The sequence below is a fragment of the Ictidomys tridecemlineatus genome, chromosome 4 (assembly GCF_052094955.1).
Source record: "Ictidomys tridecemlineatus isolate mIctTri1 chromosome 4, mIctTri1.hap1, whole genome shotgun sequence".
NCBI lineage: Eukaryota > Metazoa > Chordata > Mammalia > Rodentia > Sciuridae > Ictidomys > Ictidomys tridecemlineatus.
In genome coordinates, this window is record NC_135480.1 from 22,721,712 (window position 1) to 22,744,021 (window position 22,310).

At 38.8% G+C, this 22,310-nt stretch overlaps 1 protein-coding gene across 2 annotated transcripts in view; it reads right to left on the reverse strand.

The window, feature by feature from the left end:
* Window positions 1-397: 397 nt before the first annotated feature.
* Ttc17 (tetratricopeptide repeat domain 17) overlaps window positions 398-22,310 on the reverse strand; it is a 108,073-nt gene continuing 86,160 nt past the window's right edge. For both annotated transcript variants that reach the window (XM_078046204.1, XM_005330042.5), the window contains 3 exons: window positions 4,849-4,968; window positions 3,077-3,220; window positions 398-1,536 (listed from right to left, as the gene is read on the reverse strand). In XM_078046204.1, coding sequence (XP_077902330.1) covers window positions 1,405-1,536; window positions 3,077-3,220; window positions 4,849-4,968 — 396 coding nt within the window. In that variant the 3' untranslated portion in view covers window positions 398-1,404. The remainder of the gene's footprint in view (window positions 1,537-3,076; window positions 3,221-4,848; window positions 4,969-22,310) is intronic.

Sequence of the window (22,310 nt, forward strand, 5' to 3'; positions counted from 1 at the left end):
TCCCTGCTCAGTGAGCCAGTGTCTGAGGTGAGCTGCTGACACTCTGGGGTCTTCAGAAGACTCTTCAGGGGAATCCTGCCCAAAGGGAATCTCCACTACATGCTGTCACGACTGTCCCAGGGCTCTCCCAGAAGTCCCTGGGATGAACTTAGGACTAGTGCTCAGCGAGGGGGCCAGACTCTGGCAAGGTCAGTTGTACACCCACTTCGCGCACCCACTGACTGCGGACTGTGGCTGGTTGAGTGTTTCAAGCTAATCAGGTTACCCACCAGAGAGCTGGTGGTGTGAAAGAAAGATCGGGTCATCCCAGGACCTGGGGAGCTCAGAGGCAAGGTACCGGCGGCTCCACAGCGTCCACATGAGCCTGGTTCTAAAGAAGAATCACATTACAGGTCTATTTTGCTCATAAACAACTTTTATTTTTGTTCTCAATATGTGCCCTTGAAGATTCCAAACTGTTGGAGTTTCCGATTCTCCTGGGACCAAAGCCAAAGGCATTGTGTGGAGACACTGGCCCTGGATCCTGCTCTCTCCCGAGGAGCTCATGGGAGGCCTAGTGGAGAGGGAGCGCCAGGTGCATCTTGTTCCAAGATGGGTAACACAGTGAACAAAGAATTAGTAAAACATAGACTCAGTCTGTAGAGGGCTTCAAATATACATATTCTATATATATAAACCTGTTATATAGGATTTCAACGTATTGGTTTCCTTGCGATTTGTAATTAAAGTACAAATGATAAAGATGTTGCACACTGCGGGTTCCCCCTCCTCAGCCCCCCTCCCTCCCCAACATAAATAACATTACAAAGGTCAGGTGATCCTAAGAGTTTCGGTTGTTGTAAATATTTTGTCTTAAAAATCGTTTCCCCTTCCTCCCCTGCAAACTACCTCTGAGAGTTTGTAACCTAGCAGCAATGGAATGGACAAGACTGGGGACTGCGGGGTGGTGGAGGGAGCGCGGGACGTTGCTTCTCACTGGCCGGCACCAGCTGGGCTTGCGTCTCCACTGACAACCGAGGCTACGACAGGAAGCAGAGGATGTGCAGTGTGGTTTGGCTCCTCCAGAGGAGGCTGGCTGGGCCTCTCAGGAAAGCCCTACAGGCCTCGCGGTTTTGGAGACAGCGTGTAGCTCCAGAAATGTCTTGGCTCAGTATTTACACGATATCGTTAAGCTGTGTTTTCTTCCTAAGAAATTTGTGTTTCTGAAGATGCCTCTTCCGAGGGTGGCTGGGGGAAAGAACTGAAAACCAAACCCAAACCCATTCCCACATACGTGAAAGTCCTGCTTTAAGTCTTACTCAGTAATTTGCACACACATCATTAAAAGTAGATACCGACAGTGATTGGGTTCTTTTCTGACTCTTTTTCTGAGAGCATGAGTGAAGGGAGGAGAGAAAGAGCGTGCTAGGGAGAACGGCGGCCCTTTTTCAGCATTAAGTGACACTGAATGGTCTGGATCCGGTTCTTGGCTGGGACAAACTCGGGCTGCAGCTTCAGCGTTGACTCATACCACACCAGTGCTTTCTCAAACTCTTCCTGTGGGGGAAAGGGACAAATGTGAGGGGAATGGCAGCCCTGGACCAACAGGCTCAGAAAGCATCTCCACATTAGTGACAATTCTAAAGTACTGCTCAGTGATCCACAGCCCAGCAGAGAGCACAGACCAGGAAGGAGGGAGTAGCTGGATCTCAATGTGCAGCATCACAAAGCTGAGCTGAGCCAGAGAAGCCCAGGGAAAGGTGTCAGTCACCCCCCCACAAAGGCTGGAGCCCACCAAGGGAACAATTCAGGCAGCAGCAAGAACTAGTGTCACTGAGTACCCGAAACGTGCCAGGCACTGGGCTGGGTGCTTTATGAAGCCCTCGTATTTAATCCTCACAGAAACCTCCCCACTCATGCCCAGCTAATGCTCATTACACCTCCGCCTGGGTTTTCTATGGAGCTGCAAAGATGGAAGTCAAGTCAGGTGTCTCGATTAGACTTGTAAAGACTTTATTTTCCCTAACATTTACAAATTTGAACGGGATTTGGAAATGATCACTGCCATATTGAAGGAATTAAATCTTTTACTTAGATTAACACTCTCAAAGAAAAGCCCAACCCAATTGGTTAAGTGGCTCTTTCTAACCCAACAGACAGAATTCTTCATTCATAGTAGCAAATTTCACATTTACTGGTGACAGAAATAGATTCTTCAATTTTAAGAAGCAGAGAGGGAAATCTGCACATCCAGCGATCCCAACCTGGCCAAATCATACTTCCTGCCTAAGTCAGGGCGACACAGAGCTTATAGCTCAGGGCTGCTCATTCTATTAACTGTTATGGAGAGGATCCTGGGAATAGCCCCATGTGTGACACCACGCTTTAGATGAAAGTGGATGGCATGATTCTTGTGTTAAATTTGGTTATGACAGCTTTTGGGGACCCTTGGGGTTTTAAGTTCCCAAACTGTCCTTGACTCTGACCATAATGAGGGAATATGGCGTTGCCATTTTCTCTGTAAATGGTGTCTGTCACACTAGTGGAATTTCATCCTTCATTAAATATTTGATGAGTACCTACTATGTGCCAAACACTGTGAAGTGCTGGGAACAGGGGGAGGAAGAGTTTTGTCTCTGAAGAGCTCACAGTCTAGAGGGAGAGATGGACATCTAAACAAAAATTGTTACACAAGGGAAAAATATGGCAAGAGAGGTGTGTGTGGGCAACCTGAGTGCAGTGAGAGGGACCTACCCCCTCCTGGAAGCAAGAGGGCTCAAGGGTGTGCCCATGTGGAGTGTTAGGTGAGGTTTCTGGAAAATTGTACGTAAATCTGATTCTACTATTCATGGTGAGAAACTTCAGAGCAGTAAATACTTAGATGAATCTGTGTACTACTAAAAAAAAACAAACCAAGAAAAACACCCCAAATTCTCTAACCTCTTATTTGTAAAATTTATCCTTGATGGAGCTGGTGGTTTTAGATATTAAACTTAGAGGAAACCGAAGGACAATGACACATTCAAAGAAGCTTTAAAATCAAAGATGTGCCCCTGCACTGCAGCACAGTGGTCTGCACAGCCCACACCCGTCTTACCATCGCCACGTAGACGTTGCCCAGTGTGAAATGGTTCACAGCAAAGTGTGGTGCGATCTCCACTGCCATGGTGGCCACTATGACGGCATCGTTCCAGAGCTTGGCGTTGTGCAAGATGTTGGCCAGGCTAATCAGGGGCACATCCTGGGAGCAGGGAGGGGAGTGGAGAGAGGGGTTATTGAGCTTCCATAGAGGTGCATCTGGTGGGTGGTAGAACAAGGGTACACTCCAGTGCTGGTGTGCCGTTGGCTCCTGCTCTGTGATAGGAGAGCAAGCCAGGAAGAGACTGCACCAAAGCTTAGATCAATTATATCTTTCATTGACAAAGTCTTGCCTCCAAAACCAACATGTCAGTTGAAGTAGACCATCTGCTGTGTGATGGAGTTGTTATTCTTATGCAACCCTTGTCCGGGGGCAGACTGGTAATAAAAAGTGCACAGACACACACTTTGAGTTCAAGCTGTAATAGAGCCCAAGCATTTTGGGCAGGGACCACAAGCTTCAGCCCACAGGCCAAATTCAGCCTGCTGCCTGCTTCTGTGAAGTTTTTACTGCAGTGGTCTTTCCCATTCCTTTATGAATTTCTGGGTTGTCTTCATACTACCACGGCAGAATCAACTAGCTGCAACCGAGGCAACTAGTGGAGCATACATGTTTCCATCTGGCTCTTTACAGAAAGTTTGCTGATCCCGATGCAGACTTGGCCCTTCCCTGCTGCCTAAGGCACAGGCCAGAATGATGGACTGAACAAGCAGCAACATCGTCATCATCCCAACTTTTTCCTCTTTTAAGTGTGTTACCTGAGCTGTTGGCTGTACCACACAGGGCCAGGTTTCACAGGAGACACAGAGAATCAGAAAACAAGAACCACTCTGTGTCCTACTGGACATCCACAGAGTGCATATCCTCAGATGAGGTCCTAGAAGTTCAATAACTTGCCTAAGGCCACAAAACCAGTAACAAGTGGAGCTGATTAGACAGCAATGCCCCACCATGAAGCCTGTGCCCCTTCCGGCATCCCAAATGCTGCCTGCACAAACAAGGAAGACAGGAGCCATGTCTTTTGGATGAGAACTGGAGTAATGCAGGACTTAGCACACACGGGTACAGATGTGCTGCAAAAATACTGCATATTTTCAGCCATTAAAATGTTAACACCTTTTGGAGAAGACTGATGTTATAGGGTTAGCTGGCAGGTGTGGGGGAGTGTGCTAAACAGGAAGTTAAGGGCTGAGGGTGTAGATCAGTGGAAGAACACTTGCCTAGCACGTGCAAGGCCCTGGATTTGATTCCTAGCACCACACAATAAAAGGGGATAGTCAGTCAAGGAATGGAAACTGACCAATGTATGTACAGGAATGGGAATTTGCTTCTGTCCAATGCCTAGAAGCAAACTCAAAAGAGCTTAAGAGGCCTCCAACTCCCTGAGGATAAGATAAACCCAGAGAGACTTCCAGGGTGGCAGCCTACTTAGGCCAATGTATTTGCTGCACAATGGGCCAGCCCCAGTGCAGTTGAAAAGGTACTGAGTAATGTAATATCTCACAGTGATGCTCAAGACCTTCTCTCAAGTTCCAACTTGCTGAGGCGGGGGGCACGCTAGTGGGGACCGTTCACAGGCTTGTTACAGGCCAGGCTGTGGGGTTTCCCGCCCCATCCCACCTGTGTCCCGTGTCCTGACTGGGCGAGCAGGAGGAAGGCTGGCTCAGAATAAACCATAGGGCCACAGACAGGACCACAGGATGAGGGTCCTGCTGCTGAGTCCCACTCACCTTCATTTGGTGAGGAGCGTAGTGGAGGGCCTGGCGTAGGCAGTCAATGGCCTTCTTTCCTTGGCCTTTCACTCTCCAGTAGAGGGCTGCCATGCTGGAAAGGACCCAGGATGTCTGATTCTACAAAGAAAGGACAGCTAAGATGGCGCCTCTCCAGCAACATACTGACTATTATCAGGATAAGGAACAGGAACACAAGTTGCCACCATTCACCTGAGTACTTAGTAAGTGCCCACACCGTGCTAGGCACTTAGGTTTGTCCTGGTGTGAATCCCTGGAGCAGTCCTAAGAGCCCCTACTACCGTTACACAGCCTTTCTATGAAGGAGAAAACTGATTCAGAAGCAAAGTATCTTGCTCAGGGCCTCGCACAGCAGATTAGCAGAACCATATTTCATGTTCTAGTTTACTTAAATGTAACCTTGTGGACTGGGGCTCATGTGTTTCAAAAGCCAGGTTATACACACTTATTTTTTTTTGAGATTACGTGAATGGAAGTATTTTTCTGATTTCTTTTCAGCAGACTTGTTGTTGGTATATAGGAAAGGTATTGATGTTTGTATGTTGAATTTGTAACCTGTTATTTTGCCAAATTTCTTTATTAGCTCTAGCAGTCTTTGGTGGAGATCTTTTTCCCTTGGTATGGGAAGCTTCCTCATTCTTTGTTAATTGCTGTATAGTATTTCCTTGTGAGAATATACTGTTGTTTATTTATTTGAATCCTTTTAAGGATTATTCCACTTTTTCTCAGTTTTTCACTATTACAGCAATGCTGCATAAGTAACCTTGCATAGGCAGAATCTTACATTTGTGCACTTGAAGGATACGTTTCACGATGTGGACGTGCCATGTCAAGAATACATACTTTTCACTTTGATGTCTGCCCTCCACAGGATTGGAGCAGTTTAATTGGAATGTCCCCATTTCTTATAGACTGATCTTATAAACCTTGGACCTTTGTCACTATGATAGGTGAAAAAATGTGATTTAAATCTGTATTTTCCTACTTATGAGTACAAGTGACCATCTTTTTGTATTTCTTCTCTGTGAATTATCTGTACTTACATTTTGCTAATTTTTCTTAGGCCTTTATTATGTATATTGGAAAAAGCACTTTATATATTAAGGAGATCACACCATTCCCTATAATAGGATTTGCATGATACAGATTTCGATTTCTATAGAGTTCAGTTTATTAAGTCACCTCTGGTGACTTGTGGATTTTCAGCTGTAATTGGAAGACCCTCTTCACTTCAAGGTTTTCAAGAAATTTTATCATGTGTTTTCCCCCCAGAACTTGTATAATTTCATTTTTCACATTTAATTCTTTGATCCATTTAGAATTTACCTTAGTGTAGTGCAAAAGATAGATCTCCAACTTAATACATATTCCAAATGACTACTAAGTTCTCCCAATAGTTAATGCATCTCTTCCTTTAATGAGATGCTATCTTTACCTATGCAAAATCTCAGCACTTAATTTAAGTCTGGATTTAGGTCTCAACTGGGATTTTTCTATTTCATCTATCAGTGGGTTCTGATACTACAGAAGAGGCAGTCAGAAAACACCCTGATTCCTATCTTCTTTCTTATTTCTGGTAATTTTATAACTCTACATTGTCAGGGCATATAGTATTTATATTATGATCTGTCACCGTATGCCCCACTTCTGTTTTAGTACTGGTGCTACAGTTAAATGTATTCAATGATCAGTGACATTACTTTTGTGTGGTTTCCCCAATCATTTCCTGGTTAGGTGAAGTTCATCTTCTAGTAGTTTCCTCAAGAAGAGTCCATGGAAACAATATTCTTGGAGATAACTGTTAGGGGCTGAAATGTGTTACCCCAAGATTCATATTTTAAAATCCCAACCATCAGAACCTTAGAATATAACTGCAGTTGAAGGTCTTTAGTGAGATTAAGTTGAAATGAGGCTATTAGGGCAGGGCCTAATCCAATATGACTGGATTTATATGAAGGATTTATAAGAAGAGTTGCACCAGGTTCCTGTGTGACAAGCCAGATAATATGTGGAGAGGCAGATGGGGGTGGGGCCATAGGTGAGCCCTACAGAGGCCTCAGTGGAAACCAAGCTTGTCAACACCTTGATCTTGGACTAACAGCCTCCAGACATGAGAAAACAAATTTGTTGTTTAAGCCACCCACTCTATGCTATTCCGATATGGTTGTCCCAGTGAACTAATACACTCATTTATGTTCAAAACTTTCTGTCTGCAGTCTTGGTAGTATGGCTATTTTAACACTAAAACAGAGTTTGGGTATAAAACCATAGCACACTCCTTCCTCAAACAGTTTGTTGGTATTTTTTTTCCACTGGCTTCATAGTGTAGAAGACATTACAGAAAAATCTGAAGCTAACCTCCTCCTTCTTAGTGACCTGGACCTTTTGACTGGATTCCCAAAATAATTTTATTTTTTAAAAAATGCAATTATCTTTCTTTAATGCCAGTATCTGACATACAAAAAATATTTATATAAGTATATAGAGCTATAATTGTGTAACATGTATAAGTATGTAATTACATAAACATAATTATACAAATATACCTCATTACATGGAACATATTTTTATGCTTTATGAATCAAATAATGAATATCCCAGAATCACTCTACTGAAGAATGAACTTGCATTTATGTGTATTTTTATGCTCCCAGAGGCACACACTATTCTAAATCTTGTCTTTTGTCAGTATGATGGTGCATGCCTATGATCCTAGTGATTTGGGAGGCTGAGGCAGGAGGATTGCCAAGTTTATGGCCAGCCTGGGCAACTTAATGATACCTTTGGCAATTTAAGTGAAACCTTTCTCAAAATAAAAAATAAAAAGGACTGGGAATGTGGTTCAGTGCCTCTAGGTCCCATCTCCAGTAACAACAACAGACATGAAAGTTGTCTTTATTATTCTATTGCTTCTTTTAAACACAGTTCTATCACTCACACACGTATATTTGCTTCAACAAAATTACTTGGTTTGCCTCTTCTTGAGCTTTCTAAAGATGGTGTGCTGTATGCCGTCTTCTGGGGAGTGGGGTGGTTGTTACTCATCACTATATTTCTAAGACTCATCCATGCTGTTCTCTGTAGTTTTAGTTCATTTATTGCTGCACAAATAAATGTCCACTAAGTGAATTTACTACAATGCATTTTTCTATTTTCTGCAGATGGAGGTTTGAGTCGTTTCTTGTTGCAAATAAATGTGCAGTTTCTCTAGTTTACAGCAGATACTTAAAAGAATTGCTGGGCGACAGGATACGAAAATGTTTAAAAAAAAACAAAACAAGAAAATGACAAATTGCTTCCCAGAGGTGGTGTGCTAATTTATAATCCCACCTGCACTGTTTAAAAGTGCCTCTTGAAAAGGAGAACAATGGAGAAGAGGAAGGGGATGGGGAGTGGAGGGATGGGAAAGAGCAGGAACAGGGGAATGAAACTGACCAAACTGTCATGTGCCTGTATGAATACACCACAGTGAATTCCACTGTAATGTATAACTATAATGGCCCGATTTTAAAGAATTTTAAAAGTTCAATTTTAAAAATGAAAACAAAGTATTTAAAAAAAGTGCCTCGGGATCCATATATTCTTTCCAACTTTTGGTATTATTAGTGGGAGTAAAATGGCATCTAACCATCTTATTGTGCATTTCCTAATTCTTAGTGAGATTGGGTATTTATTGATTCTTATGTTTATTTGTTATGCATCACTTCTGTGAGATGTATTTCTTTTCTTTTTGTTTTCGTGGAGTGGGGATGGAACCCAGGGCCTTGCTAGGCAAGCGCTCCACCACTGCGCTACATCTCCAGTCTCAATACATTTTCTGTTTTATTATTTATCCTTCTCATCAATTTATATGTTCTATATAAATTTATATGTTCTATATAAATTTATATGTTCTTTGTGTAGGTGAAGCACTTCTAATTTTCTTACATTAAACCTTAATGTAATTAAATTCAGTGTTTCCCATTATAATTGTCTCTATGTCTACTTTAAGAAACCTTTCTCTATTCCATGCTGAAAACATAATTTCCCAAGTTTTAGTCTAACTTTTAGTTTTGATTTTGTAATTTGGTCCTTAATTCACATGGAATTGAATATTTCTATAAAATGTAAGGACTGAAAGTGATTAAGCAATTGCCAGTTCTTTTCAAGAGTATCATGTCAATTCCTTACTCCTCACCCTTCCATATAAGTTCAAATTTTGATTATAATAGCATTGACTCTGTAAACCAAATTGACAAGTTTATGGAGTTGTCTCCCTATCCATGAACATTATATATCTGTGTTCATGTCTTTTAAAATGCCTTTCAAAAAATTTTATCACTTTCTGCACATAAGTCTTGCTAATTTTGGAACAATGTAAATACATTTAAAATTATCTTAATATTTTTATTGCTATATAAAAATACGACATTTTTATTTGTTGACTGTAAGCAGCCACTTTGATAAAAATATTATTCCTAAAAATCTGTAGATTCCTTTGGGTTTACTATGCAGATAATGACATCCTCTATGAATTAACATTTTTCTCTTCCTAACCCTTATGCCATTAGTTTCTTTTTCTTACTTTAGTTGCTATGACTTTCATTATAAACCTGAAACGAAGTGTTGGTGGTATGCATTCTTTCCCTGATTTAAAAATGATTTTTATTATTTTTTCCCATTAGGAATCATCTTGAAGTTTTGTTCATTCTTTTAATAAGATCAAGGAAGTTACTGTTTACTCTTAATCTGCATTAGTTTTATGCCATGAATGGATGAATTTTCTCAAAAGCAATCTACTGAACTGCTTTCATAATTTTTCTCCTTCAATTTGGTGAATAAAATATTAGATTTCCCTAAAGGTAGACTGTTTTCAGTATTTCTTAGAAAAGCTTAATTTGGTCAAGGTGAATCTTTTTTTTTTTTTTAAGAAATATGTTGCTGAATTCAATCTTTTAATATTTTGCTTATGATTTTGAAATATTCATCAATGAGATAAATTCTTTAATTTAAAAATTCTATACAATATATAGATGTAAATACACATGATTTTCATTTTCAGAGTGTTGTTTTATTTTCAAGGTTATCTTTGTTTCAAGGAAGTAATGGGGGAAGTTATTCCTTTTTCTATTGTTTGGAAATCCCTTTAGATTGAAAGAAAGTGGTTTCCAAAAGTTTGGTGGAGTTCACATGTACAATCAATAGATGTCATTTGTGTGTATGTGAAAAATTAAAATTTCCCCTCTATCTGTCCTTCCTCCCTTTGCCAGTAAAAAAAAAAATTAGTAACCTACCATGATATTTTTTCTACTTTGGGTTTTTCCCTTCTTTATAAATATTCTGGAGTTTATTCCTACAAGTTTACAAAGGAGTCCTTTTGGGGGACAGTTGTAGAAGCCTCCATTATATAGGCATTCCACAGGGAACTTTTTATCCAGTCAGTCCCCTACTGCTAAATACTGGCGTTGCTTCTAGTCTGCTACAACAAGCCAGGCTACAATAAACAGTCTCATTCATGGGCACTTTGCTTTATTTATTGCCAATGTATTTTTAGAAAATAATACATTTCCTTAAAAAAGGGCTGAAAGGGTAAGTTAGTGAATAATTATGCAAGATATAGTTAATTTGCTCTCTATAGAGATCATTCCATTTTGCATTTCCACCAGCAATGTGCGACAGCACCTGTTTCCTGGTAGCATCACCAGAAGTATCTTACCAAACTGGATTTTTGCAAATGCAATTAATGAGAAATATCTCTGTGTAGTTTTGATTTGATTTTAACCCCCTAACTTTTAGAAACAGAAGTATAGATCACTGCCTTAAACCCTCTCTTCCCTTTTTTCCTTTTTAAACTAATAAATCCACTTAGGCTATAAACTCCCCTCAAGCATTGCTTTAGCTGCACCAAGTTTTGATATGCTATACTTTTACAATTCATTTAAAAATATTTTCTAATATCATCCTTTTTTTCCCTTGACCTGCAGTTTATTTAAAGGTGTGCTGCTTAATGTTACCAAAATAACTGGGGATTTTATTTTATATCTATCCTTTTAGCTTAATTCTAGTATGGACAGAAAACATGTTCTGAATGATTTTAATGTTTTAAATGAGGCTTAATTTATAATTCAGCTTATGAAAAATATAGTAAAATGAGCATTTTTTAAAAATGTGCATTTTTAAAAATGAGTTGTTTGTCACCTTTGAAAGCAAGATTATGTAAATACTGGTTAGGTCATTTATTAGTAAGATGTTTCCTATGTGTACTGATTTTTTGTTGTTGTTTTATTTCCATCAGTTTTTTTAGTGATATGTTAAGTCTTTTATGACTGTGGGTTTCTTTATTTCTTCTTTTGAATCTGTCAATGTTTAATGCTTGTTTTATATAATTTGGAAGAATGCTCTCAGTTTCATACAGATTTGCAATTTTCTATACTCCTTGTGGACTGATTTCTTTATCACTTGAAAACATTTACATTTATTGGTAGAAATGTTTCCTTAAATTCCACATTGTTTGATCTGATATGACTATATCAGCTTTCTTAGGTGTCTGCATGCTATATCTTTTTTTTTGTTGTTGTTGTTATTTCATTCTAATCATTTAATCTTAAGTTAACATGTTACTTTTGGGCTGTGGCTGTAGCTCAGTGGTAGTGCTTGCCTAGCATGTGTGAGGTACTGGGTTTTTGATTCTTAGCACATAAAATACATAAAGATCTACCAACAACTAAAAATAATATTAAAAAAGATGTCACTTTTATAAAAGCACATAACTGGGTTCAATTTTTAAAGCCAGTCTGACAATGTTAGTACTCTAATTGCAGTATTTCATCCTTCTGTATTTATTGTGATTATTGACATACTGAGTTTGTCATTTTACTATTTGCCTTCTGTTTAACCACCTGTTTTACACATTTTATCCTTTTTGGCATAACCTAATTTTTTTTATTATTTCATTTTCGTGAATCATAATTCTTTTATTGTTCTTAGTGATTAATCTAAAAATTATAACATGCATCTTCAATTCATTCAGAATTAAAATGTATTATTACTTTATATTACTTTCCTGAAGTAAAATCTAACACTTTATCCATGAAAACTCATTAGGAAGTGATCTCATGTTAACTTCTGAGCTGTTTCCCAGGAAACTGAAATCTCATGGAAGTAGAACTTCACCTGTGTCACCAGGCAGCGCTGAAACTACAAGTAGGTGGGAGAAGTGTGAATTAACTGGTAGGAAGCAACAGTTTCAGGCTTTCCTGTTCTGATGGAACCCCTGGATTCCAGGCCTATGAAACGCCAAGCTCCGTGCTCCCATACTCAGCCTGCCTTGGAGTTGTCACATGGGGGAAGGGGCAGAGAGAGCTCCCAGGGACTGCTGCCACCTAGCTGCAGGACTCTGGGGACACATGTTTTTGTCCCCAGTGAAGGCAAGGCCATGAGAAGCCTATTGAGTAGTTTGAGAAGGAAGGACCTATCTAGCCAGTTCCAAAACCACTGGGCATGGGCACTACAGAGTGGTGGCAGCAGACTTCATATCCTTCTAAATGCCTAAGGCACCATGCCATAAAAGGCATGGATGAAGAGATGGGACTGAAGCCTCACTGGGGGCCCACTTTCCCAGAATTTGGTGGTAGAAGCCACTGTGTGGCAGGGGATAAAACTTCCTCTTGTGGGAAGAGATAAAAGCTGGATACAAACTTATGCCAAAAAAAAAAAAAAAATGCCCACTGCTCTCCATTGTCCATGAAATCAATCTAACCAGAAACCCCGCTGCAACAGTGAGGCTGCCTAGAAGGAATGACACTGCCTTGGGGCAGCTGGTGCATCTGGGCCAAACTCTGCTGGGACTCCCATGTTTGTGCCTGGGTCTGTGACTGGATGAAGAAGGTGGAGCTGTGATTGGCTCCGATCAAACTGGACTGGCTACTCATCCAGTCAGCATCTAGTAGCATCTATGAGCCAGCACCTGGGGAGGCGGGGGACCAAAGTGGAAGAATGACTGTGCATCTACTCACAAGGTCAACCAGAACTATGTGGCAGCCTGGCAAACAAACTGACCACAGTGGCAGTTTGGTGAAGAACTGGGGCCACTGCAGGAAGAGACCTTTGCAGAATCTTCTGAGCACTGTGTGTGGACAGCAACAAGGGATGAGACTTAAGGTTCTGATAATGTATGTAGACTTAAGTCTAAAATAGATCTGACTAATGCCATCTGCTGACTGTGAAAATTATGGCAATGCAAACTGAAAAACTCCCTAAGGAGATAATTATTGATGAACATCTGAATAAATAATATAGAATAACGACTACTGCAAAAGTCGAAGCCAAGACAATGCAGAGATCCTTGCTATTTTTGTGGACGGCAAACAGGAAAGTAGCACTTGTGTTGTTCTTGCCATTTCCTAAGGCAGGGGTTTCAAAGCATGGTCCTCAGATGAGCAGCATCATCCAGTATCACCTGGGAACTCTTCAGAAATGTAAATCCTGATCTTGACCCTAGACCTACTGAATATGGAAGTGGGATCCTAAGGGCCCAACAATCACTTTTAATAAGATTGTGATTTTCACACATCCTAAAGTCTGAGTACTGCATTGAAGTTATTAACAGGGCCATAGAGGTTACTCAGTAAGTCTACAACGGAAACCAATGTTGGATTTAACCTTCTAGCTCTACTCCCCTGAAAACTTGCAAAGGGAGAATGTGAGCGATTATAAGCAACTTAGCTTATGATAAAGATGACCCTGGTTGGTGAGCTGTATCTAGACAGCACAACTGTAAATACACTTCAGATACCTGGTGGAAAGCCACAGCTTTGTGCTTCCAAGTGTTATGGTTCTTGTAGACAGCCTAAGCCTACATCTTCTGACAACCTAAGCCATGGCAGCACAATAAATCATTTAATTTGTTGCTTTGTATATGAGCTGCCATTTGACAGGAAAGGGAGACAGGCAACAAATGGCCCCTGGCCTAGAGTGTGAACTACTGTGAAGGCTCCCTCTGGAGGTCCACAGTCACCACACTTCCCATCCCATAACCTGAGTGTCAAGTGAGACCAGTGAAGGACATGAACGTGAAATGTCTAAAGGGACCTTGGATTACCCAAACTGATCAAGGCAACTCCCTTCTGCTGTTTGTAGTACTTCTGTCATAAATTTTAACTTTGGAAGGTCTTACTGTCTTAATTTTATAGCACTATACTTATTTATATTTACTCTTTCAGTTGTTCTTTGCTATTTCAGAATGTCTGAGTTTCCATCTGGGTTAGTTTTCTAGTGCCCCCAAAAATCCCTTTCATGTTTTTTTTTTTTTTGTGCAAGTCTGCTGGTAATGGATCTATTTTTGGTGTACTAAAATCTTTATTTTAAAAACTGGAATATCCAACAATCCAGAAAGTTCTTTCATGCTTTCCGGTCAACACCTTCCTCCACAAAGTGATTGCTGACCTGACTTCTATCCCCACAGGTGAGTTTTGCCTATTCTAGAACTCCATACAGTTGAAAACTGTACATTGGCCAACTTCTTTTGTTAGCATATTGCTGAGGTTTGTGAATGCTGGTTCTTTCTTGCTAAAGAGCATCCAATGTATGATCCAGTGTCTCTCCATCTTCCACTCATGGGCATCTGTTTCCAATTTCAGTAGCTCTTGGGAATAGCTGCTGTGCACATTTTCTAACAAGTATTTTTTGACATGTTTTCATATATCTTTGATAAATATTCAGGAATAAAATTACTGGGTTATACATGCTTAGCTTTTTAATAAACTGCCAACTTGTTTACAAAATGATGATCCCATTTTACACTCCTGCTAGCAATATAGGAGGGCTCCTGTTGCTAGCTACCCACCCTCTCCAACATTTGCTATTATCAATCTTTCATTTTAACCCTTCTAGAAAAGTATGTAAATGATATCTCATTGGGTTTTAGTTTGTATGTGTAGTTCTTCATGTTCTGGATTCAGGTCCTGTGTCAGATACATGAGCTGCGAATATTTTATGTCCGTGGTTTGTCTATTTTCTTAAGTATCTGTTGAAGTTTTAATTTTGATGAAGCCAAATTTATCAATTTTCTCTTATGTAATTCATGCTTTTTATGTCCTAAGATTTTTTTTTACCTACATACACTGGGGACTTGAATATATCCTCTTATATTTTATTCTGGTAGTTTTATTGTTTTAGCTTCACTTTCCTGTTGTCCATGACTCATCTCCAGTTAGCGATTGTGGATGTGAGTTGCACTCTTCCCCTTGTATCTGAATATCCAGCTGCTCCAGAAACATCTTGTTGAAGAGATTTTTACTTTCCACATTCAAATACTTTGGTGCTCCTGCAATCACCTGACCATATACGTATGGCCTCCTATTCTGTTCATTTGTCTATCTTTTGGCCAATATCACACATAATGAATAATGAATATTGTATTTACTTCACATTGCAGGGTATTTTCAGGTGCAGTATTCTAAGTTGGCAGTGTTTTTATTCAGCAATCGAGATGTGTCATTCCTTTGCATTCTGGTCCTACTGCTCCTGTTGAGAAGCTGGCTGTCAGTTATAGTTGTTCACTTGAAAAAACATATATTTTTTCTCTATCTTGAGATTTTATTGTATCTTTTGTTTATAGAAGTTGGCTATGATATTATAGTGGGGCTTCTTCACAGACTTTCTTGAGTCTGTAGAATAACATCTTTCATCTTTTTTATTTTTTGGGGGGGGTACCAGGAATTGAACTCAGGGGCACTCGACCACTGAGCCACATCTCCAGCCTTATTTTGTATTTATTCAGAAACAGAGTCTCACTGAGTTGCTTAGTGCCTTGCTTTTGCTGAGGCTGGCTTTGAACTTGCGATCTTCCTGTCTCAGCCTCCTAAGCTGCTGGGATTACAGGTATGTGCCACTGTGCCTGGCTTTTTTTTGAAATTCTTAATCATTACCTCTTCAACCATTGCTTCTGCCCCATTCTCTCTCCTCTTCCAGGTATTCCACATGTGGACTTTTCTTTCTGGATATATATCACATGTCCTTCATGCCCTTATCTGAAGCCCCCTTAAATTCCTTTTATGTCTTACTGTTTCAGTTTGGATATTTTCTAATAACTTGCCTCAATCTATCATTCATTTCTTCTGCTGCAACAAATTATATATTCTACTAATTTGATTTTTAAAATTGTAGTAAATACTGCATTGTTATTTTAAAGTCCTTGCCTTAGCTCCAATGCCTGGGTCATCTGTGGGTATGTTTCTATTGTTTTTCCTTTCCTCTTGGTTTTCAGTCCCAACTTTTGGGTGTCCAGTACAATTTTATTAAAGGTGTCTAAAAACTGCAGAGGTTCCAGATGACGTTATCTTCTTAAGGAGAGCATTCACCCTTTCTTCACTACGGCAAGGAAAGTGTTATAAATGTAACCCAATCACCAACTGCTGAGTTGGCTGACACGCCAATGTGGAAAGGCTCATTTTCCTGTTTTGTTTCTTCATAAAAAGCTCATCTCCAGACCTTCCAAATGAAATCCTGGGAGAGTTATCAGATGTCCCTGTTTTCAGTGGTGGGCCCTGCCTCTGCAGTATGGTGGAATTGCCAAAACTGTTTTTTCAGAGCTTTCTGCTTGGCTCCCTGGCCCCCTGTGTCTTGTAGTTTCAGACGAGACTGGGCACATTCAGGATGGTATGGCCATAGACTGCTCTGTAGTTTCAGGATATGCCAGTGGACTGTCAAGATTACTACTCTGTTCTCTGCCCAGCTTCTTATAAAGATTTTGGCTCTTCTAGTGTCCAATTTTATTCCTCTACCCCTGCAACAATTTCAAATTCTGTTGATTACTATGTCTGAATCCTCACCCTCCTGTATTACAACAGATTATGCTAAAAAAGAAAATGTATTTTCTGTTCTTTTTTCTTCTTTAAGAAGAAAAAATTTGAATATTTCTTGTCATTCTCTCTGATCTTTTATGCCATGTCTAGTCCATTCTGCAGTGTCTAGCCCATTTTTCTAAAGGATTGTTGTTTTTCCTTTTTCGTTTTAGATGTTCCTTAGAAATTAGGTTTTAAAACACTTTATTTCTAATATACTGCACTATTGTGCTCAGATTTTCATTTACCTTTTTAGTTTCTTTAGTGTTTATTTAAATGCAAGTTCAAAATCTTTATATAATTTATTTTATTAACCTTCTTTATAATGTTTGAATTCTGATCCAATTAAAAAAATTTTATTACATTAAGGTTATAGAGAATTCCCATGTATTATTTTTGGACTTATATGAGATCATGTTTACATTAATTTAATTCTGAATCATTTGAAATTTATCTTGGTATATATGGAATAATGTGCTTTAGCTTTACCTTTCTCCTTATCCAGATTTAAAACATGCACTTGGGGAATGAAGGGAAGGGAGGGGGATGGGAATGGGAAAGACAGTAGAATGAATCAGACGTTGCTTTCCTGTGTTCATATATGAATACACCCCCAGTGTAACTCCACATCATGTACAACCACAAGAATGGGAAGTTACACTCCATGTATGTATAACACATTCTACTATCATGTGTAACAAAACAGAACAAATAAAAAGAAAACCTTGCTCAGTCCAACACAAATTAAACCAAAAAAACAACAAAACATGCATTTCTCCTCACTGTTGAGATGCTGTCTTTATAGTATATACTAAATGGCCACATGCAGTCAGCTTCCTGTCCTTTCCCACTGACCTGTGTTTTCACGTACACTATCAAATTGTTTTAATTAAAGATTTCATGTATGTTTTAATAGAAGATTAAATCCTCCTTTTCTCCACCTGTTCTTTTTCACAATTTACCTGGAGACTATTGCTTGTCTATTCTTCCAGATGGACTTAGAATTGTTTTTTTTGGAAGCAGAGAAGACAAGGCATTTTTATTGTTATTACAGTAAAATGACAAATTAACTTAGGGAGAAATAAACATTCTCCTGATGCTGAGACTTTACATTTAAGAGTATGTTACATCTTTCAGATATGTTTTATATTTTTCCTCACTTAGGTTTTAGAAATTTTAAAAAGTTAAAATGGAGATTGAACAAATTATGTGCATGTATATCATGACAATAATGAATCCCACTATTATGTTTAATTATAATGTATTAATAAAAAATTTAAAAATTCTCTTTTCTTTTGGGTTTTTGCTATGTATCTGAAGGCTATTTATCATTTTATGGTAGTTCTAGCTTAATCTATTTTGGTCAGAGACACATGCTAAACAATAATAATTACTGAAGTCCTCTTTAGGCTCAATCATATGTTAAGTGTGTACATACGGTAAATATTCTTTCTTGCAAACTTGAAAAAACTAAAATATGCATTCTGTCACTGTCAGATGCAATGTTCTGTATATGGCAATTGGGTCAGATATGTAATTGTGTTAGTAATTTTCTCTGCTTGTTTTAGCAGTTATTAGGAGAAATATATTAAAATCTACCTAGATTGGGATTAAGTGTTTTTTCTTTGAGATATGTCAGTATTTATATATTTAAAGCTATGTTACTAAATTCATAGTTTATGGAGCTCATCTACCTTGTGTTATTTAATCTGCATTAGTTTTCTGTGTCTACTGTGACAAATGAACAAAAATTTGATGGTTTAATAGAACAGAAATTTACTCTTTTGTAGACCAGACATCTGAAATCAGTACTACTGGGTTGAAATCAGTGTGTCAGGGGTGTACGCCCTCCAGAGGATCTAGAGAAGAATCTGTTTCTTACCTCTTTTGGTCTCTGGTGGCTGCTAGCATTCTTTATCTTGAGGCCTCGTCACTTCAACCTCCGTCTCTGCGGTCATATTGCCATCTCCTCTTCTATCTATGTCAAATCTCCCCCTTCCTCCCTCTTTATAAGAATACATGTGATTGGATTTAGTACCCTCTTAGGTAATTCAAAATAATCTCTCCATCTCTCAATACTTAATCTAATCTGAAACATTCTTTTCTGTCATATAAGGTAACTCGCATAGGTTCCAGGGATTCAGACATAGGTATCTTTTGGGGGCCACTTCAGCCTACAACAGGTCCCTTGGTCATTATGAAGCACACCACTTTAACAAGTTTCTTTAAAGTTCACATTTTCTGTTAAGAGTGTAACCACACCAAATTTCTTTTATTACTGTTTATATATATTACTTCCATATCCGAACCTTCAACCTTTCTGTATTCTAATATTTAAAGTGTTTCTCTCATAAGCAGCAATATACAGTTAGATTTAAAAAACCTGGTCCACACTTAGTTCTTAAATTAATAGTGGTTTTGCACTTATCTAATGATGTACTTGCATCTGTATTTACTATTTGTGTTATAGTTTTATGTGCTTTTATCTTTATTGTTTTATGTTGGATTAATCAAATATTTTACATTATTCCATTTCCTTCTATTAATTATATTTTAAAAGAAAATGTTAATAGTTAGCCTAGGGCATAAAACATGTATTATTAAAGTCCAATGCAAATTGTTACTTTCACTGCTTGGCTGATACCAATTAAAACTCAGGACTTTTAAACTCCATTTATTTCCCCCTTATCACTTATGCTGCTGTTACCATAAATTCTAGATAAGCACAAAATTGAAACTGCTCAGGGTGCAACAATTATTATTTTGTACAGTTCTGCTTGTCTGTATTTTTCTTTCCAGTGTTCTTCATTTCTTCTTGCATGTCCATATTTTTCTATCTGGTATCATTTTCCTGAGGAGTTCCATTTTGTGTGTGTGTGTGTGATGCTGGAGATTGAACCCAGGGCCTTGTGCATGTGAGGCAAGCACTTTACCCACTGAGCTCTAACCCAAGCCCATTCCCTTTAATTTTTATTTCAGTGCAGCCCTACTGGCGCCAAATTCTCTTCCGTTTTTGTTCTACTGAACTCATCTTTATTTTCGTTGTTTTTGAAGGATATTGTTGCTGGCACAGAATTTTAGGCTTGTAGTTTTCTTTGTCTAGCACTTTAAAGATGTGACTACACTGGCTTCTGGTTTCATCACATCTATTAAGAAGCAACTGCTCTTACTGTTGCTTTTTTACTTGGAAGAAACGTGGGCCACATGTTCACCACTACCAGCAATTTCTTCTAAAAGACTTTCCATTTTGGAGGTTCCCAGCATATTTCACTCTCCCATGCAGGCCAGGTATTGTGCCGAACCCTGAATCATTCTGTGCTGGCCACTGTACTGGATAGATGACTGGAGCTAGAGCCTGGCTTCCCACTCTTTCAGCCTTTCCAGGAGACTCCAAGTGTGTGAATGAAATTATTTTGTGTGTCTAGCCTTGGCTGCATGGTGACTTCATCTGACACCAGCTGAAGTGCCTGGCTAAGCCTAGTCCAGACAGCAGGCCTGTGGACCATAAATGGTTTTGCCATAATGTGCCTATGTGTGATTTTTTTTCTCCTTATTGTGCTTGGGGTTTGTTGAGCTTTTAGAATTTGTAGGCTGATATCTTTCATCCAATTTGGAACATTTATTGCTTATTTCTTCTGCCCCGTACTCTCTCCTCTACCTCTGAGACTTCAATTATTTTTCCATCATGGTTCTTATGCTCTTACCAGCTTTTTCCCATTCTTTGTGGTTTAGTTTGCATATTATTCTAATTTACCAATTCCTGGCTATAATGTGTTCAGTCTGATATTAACCCCACTCAAAGAGTTCTTTTGTTATTGTACTTTAAAGTTATAGAAAGTTGATATTATTCTTTTTTTATAGCTTCTAAATCTCTGGGGAAAAATGTCTTTTTCAGCTATTTCCTCCATCTTTTCCTCTGTTTTTGTGAATGTACTAATTGTGGCTATTTTAAAGGCTTTGTGTATTAGCTAAAGTATCTGGATTATCTGTGTGTCTGCTCCTATTGTCTGCATTTTGTTTTGTCATCAGCCAGGTTTCTGTCTCTTTGCATTTCTTTCTTTCTTTTTTTTAAATGCTAGGACACACAATTTTTAATTTTTTTAAGTTTTCAATGAATCTTTATTTATTTATATGTGGTGCTGAGAATTGAAGGCCAAGTGCTCTACCACTGTGCAATGACTCCAATGCCTCTAGCATTTCTTAAACTGTCTTCTAGTGCTTGTATGTTAAAACCAGAGAGTCCAGATGGCACTAGACTTCAGCGGTGCAGGGACTTCCTTCCTTCCACTAGGCAAGTGTAGTGACGGACAGGTCAATTCATTCCTATTCATACCTTGTTCTTAAATTAATAGATATACCGAGATGGGTTGGGCTGGCCTGCAGTTTCATTTAAGACTCAATCACCTCTGGACCATCCCTGTTCCTTAGTGTGGCACTGAGGGATTTTGAGTAAAAGCCCCTAGTGGGTGTCTGTCTTAAAAGGCTTTCCCTTTTAGAGGTTCCCAGCATACTTCACTCTCCCATACAGGCAGCTTCCAGATGAAAATCTTGAGGGAAAGACTAACCATGTGCTTAATGTTGGCTCTTTGTTTCCTAAGAAATGTGAAATGAAAATATTTTACTCTACTTTTATTTATTTATTTTTTAAGTTGTTAGGCAAATTCCCCAGACTCCTATGTGGCCTTAGTGCTAATTAAATGCTCCTTGGAAAGAAACTGGCTGTATGTTCCATTTCCAACCCGTTAATCCCTCCTTGTGCAACTGCGACAAGTCTTGCTGTCTTTCTTTTCCCCAGCATTTGCTTTTTCTGTGGACTAGGCCCGATTCTTAGCTCAGATCCAGAATCAGCAAAACCCCCCATGGGGGTTGGGGATGGGGGAACTGAACAGCTGGTCACTGGCAACTCACCTTGGAAAGGTTCTTCTGTCACTACTAATTGAGTCCTTTCATGTCCCACTGCTTCGGCAGTTCTGTGATGCCTTCATAAATATGAATTTAAAGGTTTACATGGCTCTTTCAAGTTATTACAATTTGCTGACCTTTCCTGACCTACTACATCCTAACTGGAATATTAATTTTATATGTGTATTAATTTTTAATCTGTTATCTGATTAAATTCTCTTATTCTTTGCTTTTCCATTAATTATTTTGGATTATAATCTTATTAGATATAAGAAGGCAGTCTGAATGTCTTTGTTTTCTTTCTCTACATCAATATTCCCATACTCTTGTTAAATAGAGTAGATACAGTGGACATTCTTATCTTGTTCTTAAACAGGGAAGTGCATAGATAACATCTTGTAAGGTCCTGGCTTGTCTCCTATATATAATACCTATGTTAGACACATACATGTCTGACATACATGTATATACATACATATACTTAGCATGATTTTATATATATATATAATATGAGTACATAACACATATAACAATATCATGTTAAGTATCTACCACTTCCTAAGTTAGAGTTCTTAATATAAGTTGGTATAGGATGTGTCCAATGCTTGTGCAAGTTTGGGTATAATTATATGATTTTCCCCTTTATCTCTTTAAATATGAAGAATATTCATGGTTTCTAAATAGTGAACCAATCTTGCATTCCTGGGGTATCTGGTC